The sequence below is a fragment of the Sturnus vulgaris genome, chromosome Z (assembly GCF_052056855.1).
Source record: "Sturnus vulgaris isolate bStuVul1 chromosome Z, bStuVul1.hap1, whole genome shotgun sequence".
Lineage (NCBI taxonomy): Eukaryota > Metazoa > Chordata > Aves > Passeriformes > Sturnidae > Sturnus > Sturnus vulgaris.
In genome coordinates this window covers 56,052,707-56,068,667 of record NC_142283.1, presented here as the reverse complement: position 1 = coordinate 56,068,667, position 15,961 = coordinate 56,052,707, and the positions used below count along the sequence as shown (strand labels likewise).

At 43.2% G+C, this 15,961-nt stretch overlaps 1 protein-coding gene across 4 annotated transcripts in view; it reads left to right on the top strand.

Annotated features, from left to right (window-relative positions):
- KANK1 (KN motif and ankyrin repeat domains 1) overlaps positions 1 to 15,961 on the top strand; it is a 126,437-nt gene that overhangs the window by 83,159 nt on the left and 27,317 nt on the right. Inside the window, exon 1 of one of the 4 annotated variants that reach the window (XM_014881359.2) lies at positions 15,309 to 15,460. The exons of the other annotated variants lie outside the window; for them this stretch is intronic. Coding sequence (XP_014736845.2) covers positions 15,391 to 15,460 — 70 coding nt within the window. The 5' untranslated portion in view covers positions 15,309 to 15,390. Of the gene's footprint in view, positions 1 to 15,308; positions 15,461 to 15,961 lie in introns of those variants that run through there. 4 annotated transcript variants of the gene reach the window in all.

The following is a 15,961-nucleotide window of genomic DNA, read 5'->3' as shown; positions in this document are numbered from 1 at the left end:
ACACACTACTCAGTAAATTTACCCTTAAACTATTCTACAGTATTCCCACCTGCCAGATTCTTCTGCAGAAAGCATTTAATGAATAAGGCATATGAATCTCCTCCTTGTGGGAAGATATTTTGTTCCCTTTAAAAGTTTATGGTCCCTTAGGAAAATTACTTGGATGGAAATAGCCTGATGACAGCTGGTTGTCATTCTGTTTGTAAACACATGAGTGCCTGCATTTAGATATGTTCCTTACAAAAGGGCTACTATTGGAGAAGTCCTTGGGAAGCTTCTTGTAGTGGCCGCCTCCCTCCTCCCTCTCTTTTGAGCCATTTGTAAGGCTTTGTATTAGAGATGACAGCAAGGCAGCCCTTCCTGTATTATATTTTCACAGCACTTTTTCACTGTTTTCACAGCTCCTGCAGGGGCTAAGGGAGCACTTGGACTTCCCACGTTGGCATTGCTGCTGTATCTCCATTTCCTTCCTCTGGTAACATGACTCCCCTTGGTAGCAGAGTACTATTCCTGCCAGGATGTCTCAGTGTAACCAGCTCTGAGCTTTAGGACAGCAGCATGCTTCTGTCCATCCTCCCCTTTTTCCTGCCATTCCCTCCTCTGATTTCATCCAGAAATTACACTTACCATATGGGCAGAAAACAGTGGTCGACCTCTGCTGTGGGATATAAGTTGGGGTGTGTGAGGGGAATTAGCAGATCAACCAGGTCCAAAAAGGGCTCTCCTGCTCCCTATCTCTCAAAAACTCTGCAGAGCATATTCTCAGTCTCTTGAGAATTTTCTTCTTCTGACTCTTCACACAGACTTTGACAAAACTAAATGCTCAGACACTTGAAGAGGTAGGTGAGTGTGCAATCTAGTCATACTCTTTCATGTCCTTTCCTACCTTTTGAAAAGCCTTCTTACCTGTACAAGTAGGTAATGTGATCCTTACCCCTTCTCACAGTCCATCCCTTTATTTTGACCAGTGTCTCCTCCCTAGTTGTCTTGCACTGTAATTAATGTTTTATGTAACTGTTTCCTCTTTTTTAAATTAATATATTCCTGTATTTTTTTCTCTGTAACAGTATGTTGATTTCCTTCAACATAAATGTCTGTGATATTTTTGCCCTTCAGTATTTCTTTGAAAGTTGGGCGTGGGGGGGGGGAAGGGAAGGAAGACAGGGGACACAGACTTTTTAATATCTGGGTTTGAAGGTTTGGTCAGATTAGGATGAGGATCAAATTACCTGATAATTGGGAACAGGCTGTACTCCCTATGTAAACCAGACATCCCTTGTCTGGAGTAGTCTCTTATTGCTGAGGGGCATGTTGTTCATGTACTCCTAGCCCCTTCTCTACCCTTGCTTCACACAACCAACCTTTCTGCCTGGAGCACTGTCATATGATTTGCAGATCAAATAATAGAAAGGAAACACTTGTGCAACTCTGCTGCTGTTACTGGAATTTCAGGTCTAATACTAGCAAATAGGTCAATTTTTAACACTTCATGTACACTGCTTTGTAAATGTAAAATGTGCAGCTTTCAAAAAAAAAAAAAAAGCAGTACAGTGCAAGAAAATACAGTAAAGTACATGGCCATGGTTGAAAAAAGTGGACTAATATTTGCATATGATATAAGCATAAAGAAAAGATCACGGCAGTCAGGTTTCACGGACTTATAAATATCACCACAGTTTTTTTACTTCAGTAAGTCTGTGGCTAAGTCCTTTCTCCCCTCTCCCCTCTTCTTCGCTCCCCTCCAGAACTGTGATTCTTTAATTTTAGATATCTTTTTCCATATCTGAAGTTGTAAAGTTATTCCTGTCTAGAATAATTCTGTTCTGCTCCTGCTGTCTGTTTTTTTGTATGTAGAGACAGATGGCTTTTATATGGCTTTTAAGATTGTCAGGACCTGAGTGTGCTTACATGGCTGTGCATCCACTGTATCGCCCTTTAGACTTTACCCATTCTCCCTCGTCATCATTAGTTACAGTCCTATTCCCTTCCTCTCTCTCAGACAGTGTGTCTGCCATCCAGGATGCTTGTCCTTTCCTTTTTGCTCCCTAATACTCAGTGCCTTTTTCCAGTGCTTGATTTCACCCCAGGGATGCACAGGGGCTTCTCCGTGTCTGTACCCTGAAGAGTGCAGACTGATACTCAACCCTCCTCTGCTTCTGCTTCCTCACAACCCACTTTCAGTGCTGTGGAAAATGCAGTGTTGACAATTCTGAGAAAATTAATTACCTGCCCCTTTGCAGAGAAAAGTTATAAGACTACAACTCTGCAAACATAAATGTGTTTCAGCCAGACCATCTCAGCCCAAAGAACATAACAACACCAGAGCAGCAGGAGAGACATCTCTCTGTGAAACTGAATGTAGCATCTCCTCATCCAGTCCATCTTTAGTGTCCATCGCCAATCCTGCTACTGTGTGTTGTACTGTTCCTCAGTTTATCAGTCACATGGCACATAACAGGACATGTATTCTTGCCCTTGGATCCCTTTAGGCAGGTCCTGGTTAACTGACCTGATCTCCTTCTCTGACAAGGTGGCTTGCTTAGTGGAGGAGGGAAAGGTTGTGGATGTTTCTGGCTGAACTAAGTAAGGCTTTTGACATTGTTTCACTCAGCATTCTCCTGGAGAGAGAGGCTGCTTATGGCTCGGTGGCTTTACCCACTGCTCACTGGGTGAAAGCCATCTGGATGGACAGGCCTCGAGACTGGGGCTGCATGGAGTTACATCCAGCTGGTGGCCAGTCACCAGTGGCGTTCCCAGGGGCCAGTACTGTTTAATGTCTTTATGGATGATCTGGATAAGAGCATATCAAGGGCACTCTCACAGAGTTTAGAGACAACACAGAAGGCCAATGGCATCCTGGCCTGTTCCAGTGTGGCCAGCAGGAGCAGGTCAGGGATTGTCCCCCTGTACTTGGCACTGGTGAGGCCACAGCTCAAATCCTGTGTTCAGTTCTGGGCCCCTCACTCCAAGAAGAACATTGGAAGGAGATGAGAGAAGGGCAGCAGAGCTGGAGAAGGGTCTGGAACACAACTCATTTAAGGAGCAGCTGAGAGAGCTGAGGTTGTTTAGGCTGCAGAAAAGGAGGCTTAGGGGGACCTGATCACTCTCTTCAACTGCCTGACAAGAGATTGTAGCCAAGTTGAGGTCAGCCTCTTCTCCAGGCAACAAGTGACAGGATGAGAGGAAAAGGCCTCAAGTTGTGCCATGGAAGGTTGGATAGGAAAAAATTCTTCACCAAAATGACTGCTAAACTTGGAAAAGGCTTCTCAAGGAAGTGGTGGAACACCATCCCTGAAGGTGTTTAAAAGACATATGGATGCAGTGCTTGGGAACGAATATGTTCTAGTGGTGAACTTGGAAGTGCTGACTAAACAGCTGATGATCTTAAAGGTCTTTTCCAACCTAAAAAATTCTGTGACTCTATGATTCTAAGAAGAAAATAATATTTCACCAGATATGAAGGCTTTAATGGTCTAGTTGCTTCCACAACAAAACTTCTTACCATAAGCTTTCCCAAGCAGTCACACTGGGAGAACGGTAGGCATCATTACTTAGCTGGGGACACACAAAACACCAAGTAGTTGAAGTTCATTCTGTGTGATGCCAAACTAGATGCACATTTAACCACAATATGGGGTGCATTTATCACTTGCACCTGAAAACATACATTTGACACTGTGACATGAAACCCATCCTGGACCACTCCAGCTTGGGAAGTTTCTGAGGTGCAGGTTTCTGTATGCCAAGGGGAGAATGCTTGCTTCTTATGCCCTTCCAGAAGCATCTGCTAGGGAGAAGATGGCTGGACCAGATCAATTTCATGTCTGACCTCTATAGCTAGCAGGTTTTAAATCATTCTGTGGAAACCAAGTGCCAAATTCTGGAAGGATGTAAAGAAAGAAACCAAAATAGCACATGGCCACTCACTCACAAATTAAAATATAAAAGAACCCCGTATCCAACCTGCATCAAATGGCAGCAGCTGTTTGGGGATAGGAGCATAAACCTGACAGTGGTGGGTATGGCCGAGCTCTGTGCTCTCCTGAACTGGATCACTGTAATCAGGCAGATTATTTCATTCTTTCCAAGCAGAGTCACTCCATTGCTGAGGAAATGGTCTGTTGGAGGCATGCGTTTTAAAGAGCTGTGCGCCTTTCACATATCCATTGTGCCCCCTCTGCCTTTTGTTTTCAAAATGGGTGTGAAATAAACTGCTTTTTAGATAAGAATTTATCAGCTGGATGGCTGCCCGTACACCAAACCTTACATTCATTCTGCTTCAGACCAGCTCAGGTTTTTTGGTCCTTGGGGAGCTGTGCTCTGACCTCAGTTTTGTTTCTACTGCAAACAGTAGCTGAATGAGTTTATTTGACATTTTAATGGTCTCAGAGGCCAAGAAAATAAATACGTATATGCTCTTTGCCTTTAGGTTTTACTGGTGCTAACCCAGACAAGCGCCTCCACATTTGAATTGTGGGCTGATGTGCTGATACACACCATGGGTTATTACATGCACTTGTGAGGTCTTTTTCAGCCTGCTGGGTTAACAGAGTTTTGAGGACAGTCCACTCAAGGTGCATGACTTGAGGAAGCGCCTGTTCAAATGTCGAGCCCTCAAAACCGCAGCGTAATGATAAACAGATGGAGCATGTGTAGACAGCTGCTATAATCTGTTCTTCTCTAAACAGGATATCATGTTGTCTTTTTTTAGAAAAATGAAACCATATCATGTTAAGATAATTTTTTTTTCTCTGAAATAATTTTTTTAACTCTTGAGAAGAATGTTCTGGCCATTCTCTTTGCTTCCCTATTCCAAGTGTCACCTTTGTTTTCACAGCAGAACACTAGATGGCTATTTTAATGATCTCCCCTGCTTGGTGTGAAGAACCTGCTGATGGAGCTAGAGATGCCCACCACTAACACCCAGTGCTGCTGTGCACTGCTTATTCTCACCTGGCTGGTTGAAAGATAGAGCTTAAAAAGCAGCAAGCACAAAGTGGTGGCTGCAGGCCAGACAGTGTTTTTTAAGGGCTGAATTTTTTGCTTTTTTCCTGAACTGAAAACATGGGTCAGCTGCCCTAAAGTTTTTGTCTTCTAGCAGAAACTTCAAACTGTGGTTAGGAACTGTTCCCAAATAATATTTTATGGAGAGCTGCTTTTCTTCATGCATGGAGTAGTTAGAGCACAGACCAAACCAAGTTCATTTAAAATTCAATACCTTTGTGGTCCATAGATGAAACAAGTTGGGTTCTTCAGACTCTTTTTTGAGGTCATGGTTTGTACTAGATACATCAATGACTTGTAATTCAAGGAAATAATTTAAAATTATCCAGAGGGCAGAACCTACTTTAGAGTCCATAAGCTGATGCCTGGAAGTATTGTATATTACTTTGCTTCATATTAAATGCCACTGAAACTATCAAGACATTCAGGAAACGCTTTTATTGGAAGTCTGTGCAATTTTAGCTGAAGGCATTGTGGAAGACTTGGACCTTGCTCCTGCCATTTCAGCACAAGATCTTGGAAAATGAACTTGGAAATTATTTTGAGAATTCATGTGTCCCCCCCCCCCCCCTCCCCTTTTTCTAACTGTTCTTGAGAATCTGCATGAAAAACATGAAAGTAAAGTTATTTTCCTTTAGTCCTATGAAGTCTTAGGACCTTTGCCCTTGTTAAATGAATCTGTCACCTTTTAACAGTAACTGTAGTAAGCATAGGTGAAGAGAGATGGAGCTGAGGACTTTGAGGGTCTTTTTATGTTGCTGAGAAGTGAGTTTTCTTGCATCTAGAGTCCCAGTTATCTTTAACTTGAGACAATACTTGGTGTTATGTGGAAACAAGAAAATCGAATATGGAAAAATTGTGCGTTGTTTTCAAAGTGCTTTTACTAGCATTAAGGATATCTTGTATATTTTGGCTGTGCTTCAGAAAAAAGAAAACATATACTAAAAGTTTTTATTTTTATCCCTGAAATTATAACCTGCATTTGGGAAGCATAAATAAAACAAGACTGAATGTAACACAGACAAAATTGCAAGCAGTGGTGGTTACAACAGGGGTAATTGTTCTGCCCAAATTATATCAATGAACCTTTCTGTGCTCTCAGTCCACATGTGGGAGTGAGAAGTAAGAGAGGTGGGTGGGGGTGAAGGGCTTGGGGAGGAAGGGAGAACACAGGGTGGAAGAGAAGTGACCTGAACTTAAAATTCCCGTTTGGTATTACATCTGTCTTCTTCAGAAATAAAAAAGAAAACTCCAACCAAAACCAGAAACCCAACATCATTTTATCATGTCACTTGGTACAGTTCCTTTTGTCCTGCTGCCCACTTCATGTATTTTAACCCTTGGGGAACCAGAGGCATTGCACAGCATGTGAAGTGCTGTGAAGGAAACCGCTGGCGCTGGGCTGGGCTGGCTGCCGGGCTGGGACTGTCTCAGGAAATTCCAAATGAGTATAAATAAATGCTCTGTAGCAACCACTGGGCTCCCTGCCTGCTGATGTGTCAGGACTATGCAGTCCCTTTAAGGCAAAGGAAAGTGTGCTTCAGACTTAATTTGCTGAAAACTGAACACAGTAACATCCAGGGGTTTGCTTCTCATGGATTGGTGAGTGAGACCCTCGAATGGGCTGGGGTGAGGGGCTGGCTCTGCTAAAACCAGACCTTGATGTTCTGACAGGATATTAAGTTGGCATGGGTAGAGGGGTTTATTCATGTTTTTAATGGTGCTGGGTTAGTCGAGTTGTCTCACAAGTGCTGCCATCTGAAAGGAGTTCGCACTTGGGCTTTCAGGCACCTCTGGTAGCCTCTTTGTTTTTGTCCTTATATACAGAGTGGTTTGTTTCCTTCAACAAGCCCAGGTTTTCTCATGGAAGATCAGTGTTGTGAAAGCTGTAGTGAAGGGAGCGGGGCTCTGCACCTATTTGCTGCAAAGCATCACTCCAAAAGCAGAAAGGTAGCTGTTGTCCTCAAAGTTGCTAATTTTGAATATTTTTCATAGACTTCCAATTATAAACCACCAATTTTAGTTATTTAGAATGAACATAGAGAATTAATTCTAATAGTGACTTTTTCCATATTTAATCTGGTGATTGCTCTTTTAACTTTTTGAAAAAATCAGTTTGTTGGTCTAAACTATTTTAAATGCAGAGGAAAAGCTTTCGATTTTTTTGGCAAATGCAAATCACTTAGGCTTTTGAAATCTGAAAAGCAATACACATCCCATAGAAGGAATCAGTAGTAGATTAATATAAAGAAGGGGAGGAGGGAACAATTCCCAGTATTTGAAATATCATACTGATTATGCAGCATAAACCATATTTCTTATGGAGGCAAGCACAAGACAAAATAATGTCCTTCTAGGACTCATAAAAACAAATATTTGTTGAACCATTCTTGCAGAAGACAATTCTCCCATTTTTTCCACTCTGTGCACAGCTGTAAGACAAAACTAAAACTGTAAATCAGTTTTAATACTCCGCAGCAGGTTTATATCCCAGGAGTCCAGGTTCTTTCCTGATGGTTATTCCTGTTACAATAGTTCCATGTATCTGTTCTCCACTTCTCACCTCTTCAAAGATTTATAAGCACAGAAGGGTAATGACATTATAAATCAAAATATTTTGGTTTTTTGATTCAGTTGTTCTTGGACAGAAAGCAAATACAGCCTTCTTTGCTTGTGCTTCAGCAGGTAACACTGATGCACCTTTGTGTTAAAAGATGTTTTCAGACAAACACCCAGCTTGCATCCGTGACTTCTTTGGGGAGTTGATTTGGACAAGTAAGAAAGGAGGAGAAGAATTTGGGGGTTTACTCCTCTCTTGCTTTACCAGCCTTCTACCTGAGTTTTGTGAAGCCTATCCTACTATGTGGATTCAAGCCCTGGACTTCATAACTAATTTTTCCTTTGTAGCTTTTATTGTGATAATGAAGTAGTGTAAAGCACCAGGGGATGATGTACTGTTGGAAGAGTGGAGCAGGTGTACCATGTTTTCAAGGGTTAACAAGGGAGGTAGGGGAGCTGGGGTTTCTCCTGTGTCACAGAGGACAGCAAGGTGCTTCTCCAACACTGGGAGTGTTCATCATTGGCCTTCAGGGTAATACAAGCTGTTTCTTTCTCAGTTACATTGCTCGACATGGGCATTAATGGGGCATTGGTGGAGAATTATTTGGGAAGCATATCAGTGAAATGCAGCTAAGGCTGTTTCTGACTCACCTGACATTGGACCTGCTGGCCATGCTCAAAGCCACAGGAGCACCCCACAGGTGGACTTCTGACAGCAATTTGCCAAAGCATCCAGCTGTTTTCAGTTGTTTCTGTCTAGAGGCGTCAGTGCTGTTGGTAACTACCATGGCTTCTGCTCTGCTCTTCCTTGCTGCTGGTGGGGCACTTAGCAGACTAAGCTAATGACTGAATGCCTTCCCACCCATGCCCTGCTTCCTGCCACTCGTAGTTTGACTGCCCTTGGGACCTCTGAGTCAGAAACTGGGATGGAAGCAAAACAGCCTAGTCTCTTAGGTTTTGTGGTTAATGGCCGTGAGGTGGTGCACACACAAGATGTCCCAGCACAAAACTGCCAGATATTGAGCTATTCCAAGTATGTTGAAAAAGAGACTTATTATCAGCCTCAAATAAGGGAGTTGTCAATAATATAAAGCAAATTTTGTGAATTGTGATATGGAGGCATTTTGCAGTCACTCTCAAGATGCAAGATGGTTGTGCTGTTTACTTCCCCAGGAACATATTTTTCATAAAGAAAATTGTCTCTTTATTCAGGATTAATTAATTAGCACAACTTTCTTATAGTATATATTTTCTAGTTTAAATGAACTTCTGTTTGAGCTGCAAGTTTTCAGTTCATAGATTGTAGAAGTAAAAGTTTTAGACATTAAAAAGTCTAGAGAGGATTAAGAGGTGTATTTTTGGAAGGTGGTTTTTACTTTCAGCTCACAGAAATAACTTCTGACTGTGGGTATATGATGTTTAGTTATAAATTCTGTAGATAGGTTTTTTTTGTACCATGTGAAAGAAAACACTTAATGGTGTAAAAATGGGTAATGTGACCTTGAAAGACCCCATTCTAACACCAAAAGGGCTATTCACTACATATATGCTCCTTTGATTAGCTGGCTGGTAAGTATTCTGAGCATTTTCTGTGTGATGCCAAATGCTCTGTCATAGCTGGCAAACATGTACCAAGGAGAAGAATAAAAGCTAGAGTCTCTTCTTAACCTCTACAAGGTTAAGAAATAATTCTGTAGTTGGGAATTGAATCCTGAGGAGGAGGTGACAGTGGGACATCCAGACTAGTGCATCCATCTGATCACCAGCACCAAAGCGAGAGCTGGCTAGTCAGACTCACTTCAGTGCCAGGTAAGGTCATGGAGGAGATCCTCCTGAAAATGATGTACATGGAAAATAAGCAGGTGGTTGCTGACAGCCAACGTGACTTCACTAAGGACACACCTGCCCGACAAATGTGGGGGCTTTCGGAGGTGGGGTCACAGCAGATGGGGGCATGAGGGAAGATCAACCAGTATCATCTACCTGGACTTGTGCAAAGTATTTGACACTGTCTCACATGTCATCCTTGTCTCTAAAGCGAGAGATGTGGATTTGATGGATGCATAAAGAATAGGCTGGACATTTGCACTCAAAGAGTTGGGCTCAACAGCTCAAAGTCCAAATGAAGATCAGTCACCTCCCTCTCATGGGTCAGTATTGGGACTGGCACTGTTTAATGTCTTTATTGGTGACGTGATCAGTCACATCCCTCAGCACATTTGCCAGGGATACCAAGCCACGTGGTGTGGTCAGCACTCCAGAGGGTAGGGATGCCATCCAGAGGGACTGACAGGCTTCAGAGGTGGGCCTGTGTCCTCAAGAACAACAAGGCCAAGTGTAAGGCTCTGGGTGGGGGCAATCCTGAGCACAAATACAGGCTGAGCAGAGAATGGACTGAGAGCAACCTGGGGGAGAAGGACTTGGGGACGTTGTTTGGAAGAAGCTCCAAGTAACCCAAAAATGTGTATTTGCAGCCCAGAAAGCCAAACTGCATCTTGGGCTGCGTCCATAGAAATGTGACCAACAGGTCACGGGAAGTGATTCTCCACCTTTTATCCACTCTTGTGAGACCCTACCTGGAATACTGTGTCCAAGTCTGGATCCCCCAGCCTAAGAGGGATGTGGACCCGCTGGAGGGAGTTCAGAGGAGGGTCATTTAGATGATCAGAGGGCTGGAGCATCTCTCCTATGAGGATACGCTGAGAGAGTGAGAGTTGTTCAGCCTGGAGAAGTGAAGCCTCCAGGGAGACCTTCCAGCAACATTCTTAGCACCTAAAGGGCGGCCTACAAGAAAGCTGGAGAGGCACCTTTTATGAGGGCACACAGTGATGCTTTTAATGGTACTTGCATTGTGACTGTGATTTTTTTCTCATATTGCTGTAATCATCCTATTTCTAGAAACAGCATGGTATTAAAAGAGCAGATCAACTCTTTAAATTCCTTCTTTTACCAATGTTGCATAGTAAATAGGCTATCTTAGCCCAGTGCCCTGGTGTTTGTGTTCCCAGCACAAGCAAAACACAGCAGCCATCTGAACCATCTCTCTTCAACTGATGCTGCTGATGTTCATTGAGTTAAGGAACTGTCCTTAAATCACATCTTTGCGGCTTAACCACTGCAAATATCTGAGCTGGAGCATCTACATCGTGAAATAAAACCCTGTTTACTATAAAGTGATGTAGCTTCATCCCTTCTCTGTTAGAGAAATTGCTATCCCCCATTTTCTGATTACAACACCCACCCTAAGCACTGAGTATTTAGATGCCAGATTTAAAAGTCAGCTCTTCAGCTGGGGTATTGACACATAAATTTTGAAAAGTAATCTAAAAACCATATATAAATGTTTTCCCAGTTTTCCACTCCTCATTTTTCTTTCAGATTAAATCTGCAGCCAACATTTTACACTAGAGATTTATTTGTTTGGTAAAATGTGCAGTAAATGCTCCTCTGTAACAGGAGAATCTCCCATCCCTGTAAGTGTGTGTTTGGTAGCAGGGTCTGTTATTCCTCTCTGGCTGGGGAGTTCTGGTTTGGACTGCAGTACTCCATACCCAACAGTATCAGGTGCATCAGGAGTTAAATCGCATTTTCTTGGAGACAACTGTAGCTGAGTATGAGCAAAACAGATCACCTTCCTTACAAGGCAGTATTTATTGGTTGGTTTTGCATGGCAGAAAAAGAGATGAAGGTGTTATCAGCCACATCCACAGTACAGTGTAGTGTTCTGGGCAGTTGTGCAGAGTTCTTGTACAAGCAGAGCTGGGCCATCCCAGCACCTCAGCCTGGCACTGCAGGAAGGGAGGCTGAGGCCAGCAGCCAGCACCAGGGTATGATCATGAGCAGCTTGGTGGCTTGACTTCTGTGCTGTGGTGCCTTTCCTCCTTGCAGAAGATGAGCAGCCAGCTGGGGCAGTGTGTACTTCACACCTGTACTCACATGCTACCACTTTGTGATTTAACTGCAAAGAGAAAAATACAACACCTCATGCTCTTGGTGTGTCTGGGAAAGTACAGAAATTACTTGTTGTTTCTCTAAGTTTTTCTCTCTAGGTTCTTCGAATTTAAAAAAAAAAATCTTTTAGGTCATCTGTTTTTGGACTTTTCCCCACCAGCACTTTTGAAAATAACAGAGACCTAGATTGTTGGGGAGCAAGTAGTTTCATGGCATCTTTTGAATATTGCTAGCCAAGAGAAAACTGATAAAATGAGTGTCCATAAAATAAGGTCTATTTTCCAAGAGGCTTTATTGTGGTTGTTTTGTTTAACTTATATTCAAATCTCAACACTTGAAAAGGTAACTGAAAGAAAAATGGTCAAATAATCAGTTTTGCTTTTTTTTTCTTTTTTTTAAAGTGCTTGGCCTCATGAGTTTTGAATCTTTTCAGAAAGTGAGGCCAATATTTATATATGGTAAAGTGAAGAAGAACAAAGGTAGTATTTTGGAGGCGGGGGGAGAAGGGGAAAATTCACCAATTTAGTCTCTGTCGTAGTAAGGAATTAAAAAGTCTTTTGATCAAATAACTTCTTTTTTTTTTTTTTTTTAATCCTTTTCCCGCCCCAGATGAGCTTTCAAAATGAAGTTGAGCATATAAAAATAGTGATTTGACTCCATTTATGCCAACTGTTGCCTCTGTATTTTTTCATTTGCCACATTCTGTATGAATTACACCATAACTCTGGAAGGAGATTGTTATTCATAACAACATTTCAATGAAAAAGACTACTTTAAGAGCAGTCAGATCCATGATAAAAATGCATTAGAGCAGATATCATAACCAGATAGGGAGAGCAGGCATAACATGTGATAGCTGTACTTTTCAAGGCACCCCAGACTTTCAGTGTTTGAAAAACATCTTCAGTTTCTTCTCTTTGCTCTTCTTGGACTCTCCAAGGTAGCTGTACAATAAAGGTTTTCTAGCTTGCAGAACCAAAACTCAATGTGTGGCCTTGCTTTTGTCTTCCTGAGAAGTCCTGTAGCACAGAAACTAAATATTCTATTCTTTTTCCAGTTCTCCTGGTCTGAAAACGGGCATGATTAGTGTGGACTCAGGTAGAGCTGACTCAATATTTTAATATACTGATGTTCTTGTGTAGTGCTTTGGATAGGATATAATTTAATAGAAGTTGGCAAGACTGGGATGTTTGGACAGAGTCAGTCCCAGCAGTACAGAAAGTGAGAATTGAAGAGTACATTTTTTAAATGCTACTTGTGTCCTGCCCATGGTTATCCTGTAGCAGGGAGAGGGAAATGAAGTCTTTGTGTACTTCTGGAGAAATGCATTAATAATGACAGTACCACAACGAGGTCTCTATGCTTCACAGAGTGTTCTGCTTCGCTGGTACTGGCTTTAAAACATGATGTGTTTGTGTCTCACTGATTGCATTTGGACTTGATGATCTTAAAGGTCTTTTCCAACCTTCCTCTTCTATGAAAAGAAGAGTGTCTACAACATTTGTACAGACAAAAGTGTATGTGTTTGTGCATCTGCACATGTGATTGATATTTGCCTGATATACTACAGAGGCTAGGGAATAGTTCTAAGTTTAGCAGTGTCCATGATCAACTGGCGAAGGATGAGACAAAGAGCCTAACAAGAGTGTTTGTACTGTGTGGTATTTGCTGCAATTTTCTGTGTGTGTGGGCATAGGAATCTTTGGCTCACTTGAGGTCTTTGGGACACTGCTTCCTCTGAGGTTGATCTGGGGAACCTGCTGGAGCAGCATTTGATACTCACCCACCACAGCGAGGAAGTAAGTGTATCCATGGTTCATCCACGACCTAAGGGCTGAAAAGGGCTGCACTCTTACCAGGTGTTTATTAATTTCATTTTTATTAGCTTTTTCCCCTTTTTGAATCAACAAAACCATTTTTATTGCTTCAACACAGCCATCCGTTTTGCTTTGTTTCACGTTTAACAGGCACACCCACTTTGGCCCTTTCTCTGAGACAACAAAATGCACAAAGGCTTGGCACAGCTCCTGCACACTGCACCAGTGTTTTGCTGTGGTAGTGGACTGCATGCCTGATCCTCTTTTGTCTTAAGGAATCAAGAACTGTCTCCAGGGATCAACTGGCAATACTGGGATCACATTGGTGGAATGCTCACTGTGTTGTTTTAAGGAGAAGCAGTAGGCACTCAGCTCCACACACCATCTTGTGCTTATGCCACATACAAACTGCATCCTGGCGGTGCTGCCAGCTTCAGCCGAGGACCAGACAGATTCCATTGTGAAGACACTGAGCTGTCTGCACGTGTTGTGCAGATGTGCAGTGAGGGATTTAGTGTCAGCGTGGTTATTTCTTTATTACTATTTATCTTTTATGGGTTTCTGTTGAGCAATCTTAATTCCATGAAGAACAAAATACGTAGGAGATCCCAGTTTGACTCCCATGATGGAACATGAGATTTTGTCTTTTAGTTCTATGGACATTTTTCCAAGGATGCACTAATTCTTAAGTCCTAGGCCCTTCACAGAGGAAGGGTCTGTTCTCCCCTCCCCATCCAGCACTTAGGCGTTGTGCTCAAGGACAGTTTAGAGAAACTGTTTGACCTCACTGGTGTAGTGATGGGATAATCAGAGATGTTGCTGGCTAGGAAGACAAGGATCAAGACAAGCAAAGGAAAGGAACCAGGGAAAATGGGACAACAGGTAAAACTGATGGAGCTTGGATTTCCATGGGCTGGGTAAAATGACTAGAACCAAACCTGAAATGAGGGGTGAGAGTATAACCAGATTTTGGTCTATAATTGGTAGTGTAAGCAAATGGATGTAAGTCGAGAAAATGGTTGGGAAATCCAAAATATGTGGAGAAGAAGGCAAAAAGAATCCAGAAGGGTACAGGGAATGAGGGACAAGGAGAGAGTGGGCACAAACCTAGGGTGCAGGCAGGACCAGCCTAGGGTGTGGAGCTGTGGGGTGTGGAGAGTTGTTTGTCTGCAGCGAATGGAGCCAGCATGAGAATCTGGGAACAGAGTACCGACTTCAGGGAGGAAGAGAAGAAATTTAGAGAATAAATTTAGAGAATATGCTGTCATAGTCTCCGCGGCAGTGGGATTCCTGGAGATTTTTTCCCTGCCTGACACTGAGGCAGTCCTACTGGACAGAACAGAGCTATGTGTCCTCATGTGTCTGAAGTGTTTTTGTATGCATGTATTTTTGCTTCCAGTGGTATTTAGACGGCTATTTTGGGTGTATCTGTAAGTAAATACCACACCATACTGACACTCTGGTCTTTCAGCAGAAACATGTGGTCTGGGGGGGTTGTTTGTGTCTGTCTACACTGCAGAACCGAGGTACTAAGGTGACCTGGTCGGCCCCACTGCTGCTGCTCTGACATGTGCGTGCCTGTGCCTGTGACTCCATCCTATTCTCTTCCCGAACCGGGGATGGCAGGGTCTTCTGAGCAGCGTCCTCCTCCCAGCTATAGCTCGGGATGTCCTGCGGTAGCCAAAAGCAAGACGGATCGCCATGAAAGCACTTACACTGTTTGCAGGCAAAGCTTTCCTTAAGTATGCCAAGGAGACTGGAAAAACAGGAGCTTCCCCCGCCCCCTTTCCCCGCCGAAAACCTTTTCAGCACAACATTAAGTCACTTCCTGTAGTTGCAGTAAGTCGGGAGCTTCTTTTTTTTTTTTTTTTTTTTTTTTTTTTTTTTTTTTTTTTCCCCTCCGCTCTGCCGCCTGCCTCCTCCTTGGCTGAGGCGGGTGTTGCTGTGAGAAGGCGCGGAGCGGCTCTGTGCCCGCGGCCGCCGAGGGGGCAGCGCGCCGCTTCCTTATGGGGCCAGGCAGCGGCGAGCCGCGGGGAGGCAGGGCTCCGCCGTGTGACACATGAAGCTGGGACAGCCATACGTGGCTGGAAGATTTGCAGTGTGGGGGCTGAGACATGTGGCTAAGTCAGGTAACCGGAAAGCTGGCTTTTATTATTCCTCCAGAGCTTAACTCGCAATAGTTGTTTTTCCGTTGTTTTTTTTCTTTTTTTTTCTTTATTTGTATTTTTCCTCCTTCCAAGTATGAGGCGGGAGGAGCAGGTTGTATGGCAGTGCTGCATATAAATGCGTAGCCTGAGAAAACCCAGCACATGTACTGAGCTTTTTTATTAATGTTGCTTCAGGAACAGGTGAGTCCTGTGTCTGGAGGGCAGGTGGGTGCACCTCTTGTATGACGCTTGTCCCTGAACAATGAGGTTTGGGACCCTGCTGGAAGGGATCTTGCTGCCTGTCGTGGTGGTGGGAGCTTCACGGAGTTTAAAATGAAAGAGGCAGAGGTGCTGGTGGAAGTAATATGAGCTGTGGTGCGAATAGTTGGCGGCGGCACTTCCCAGAGCCATGAAACAGCGCTGCAGAGCTGTGTAAAGTCTAATGGCATCAGTTGTATAACGAACGGGGTCAGAGTTCCTATC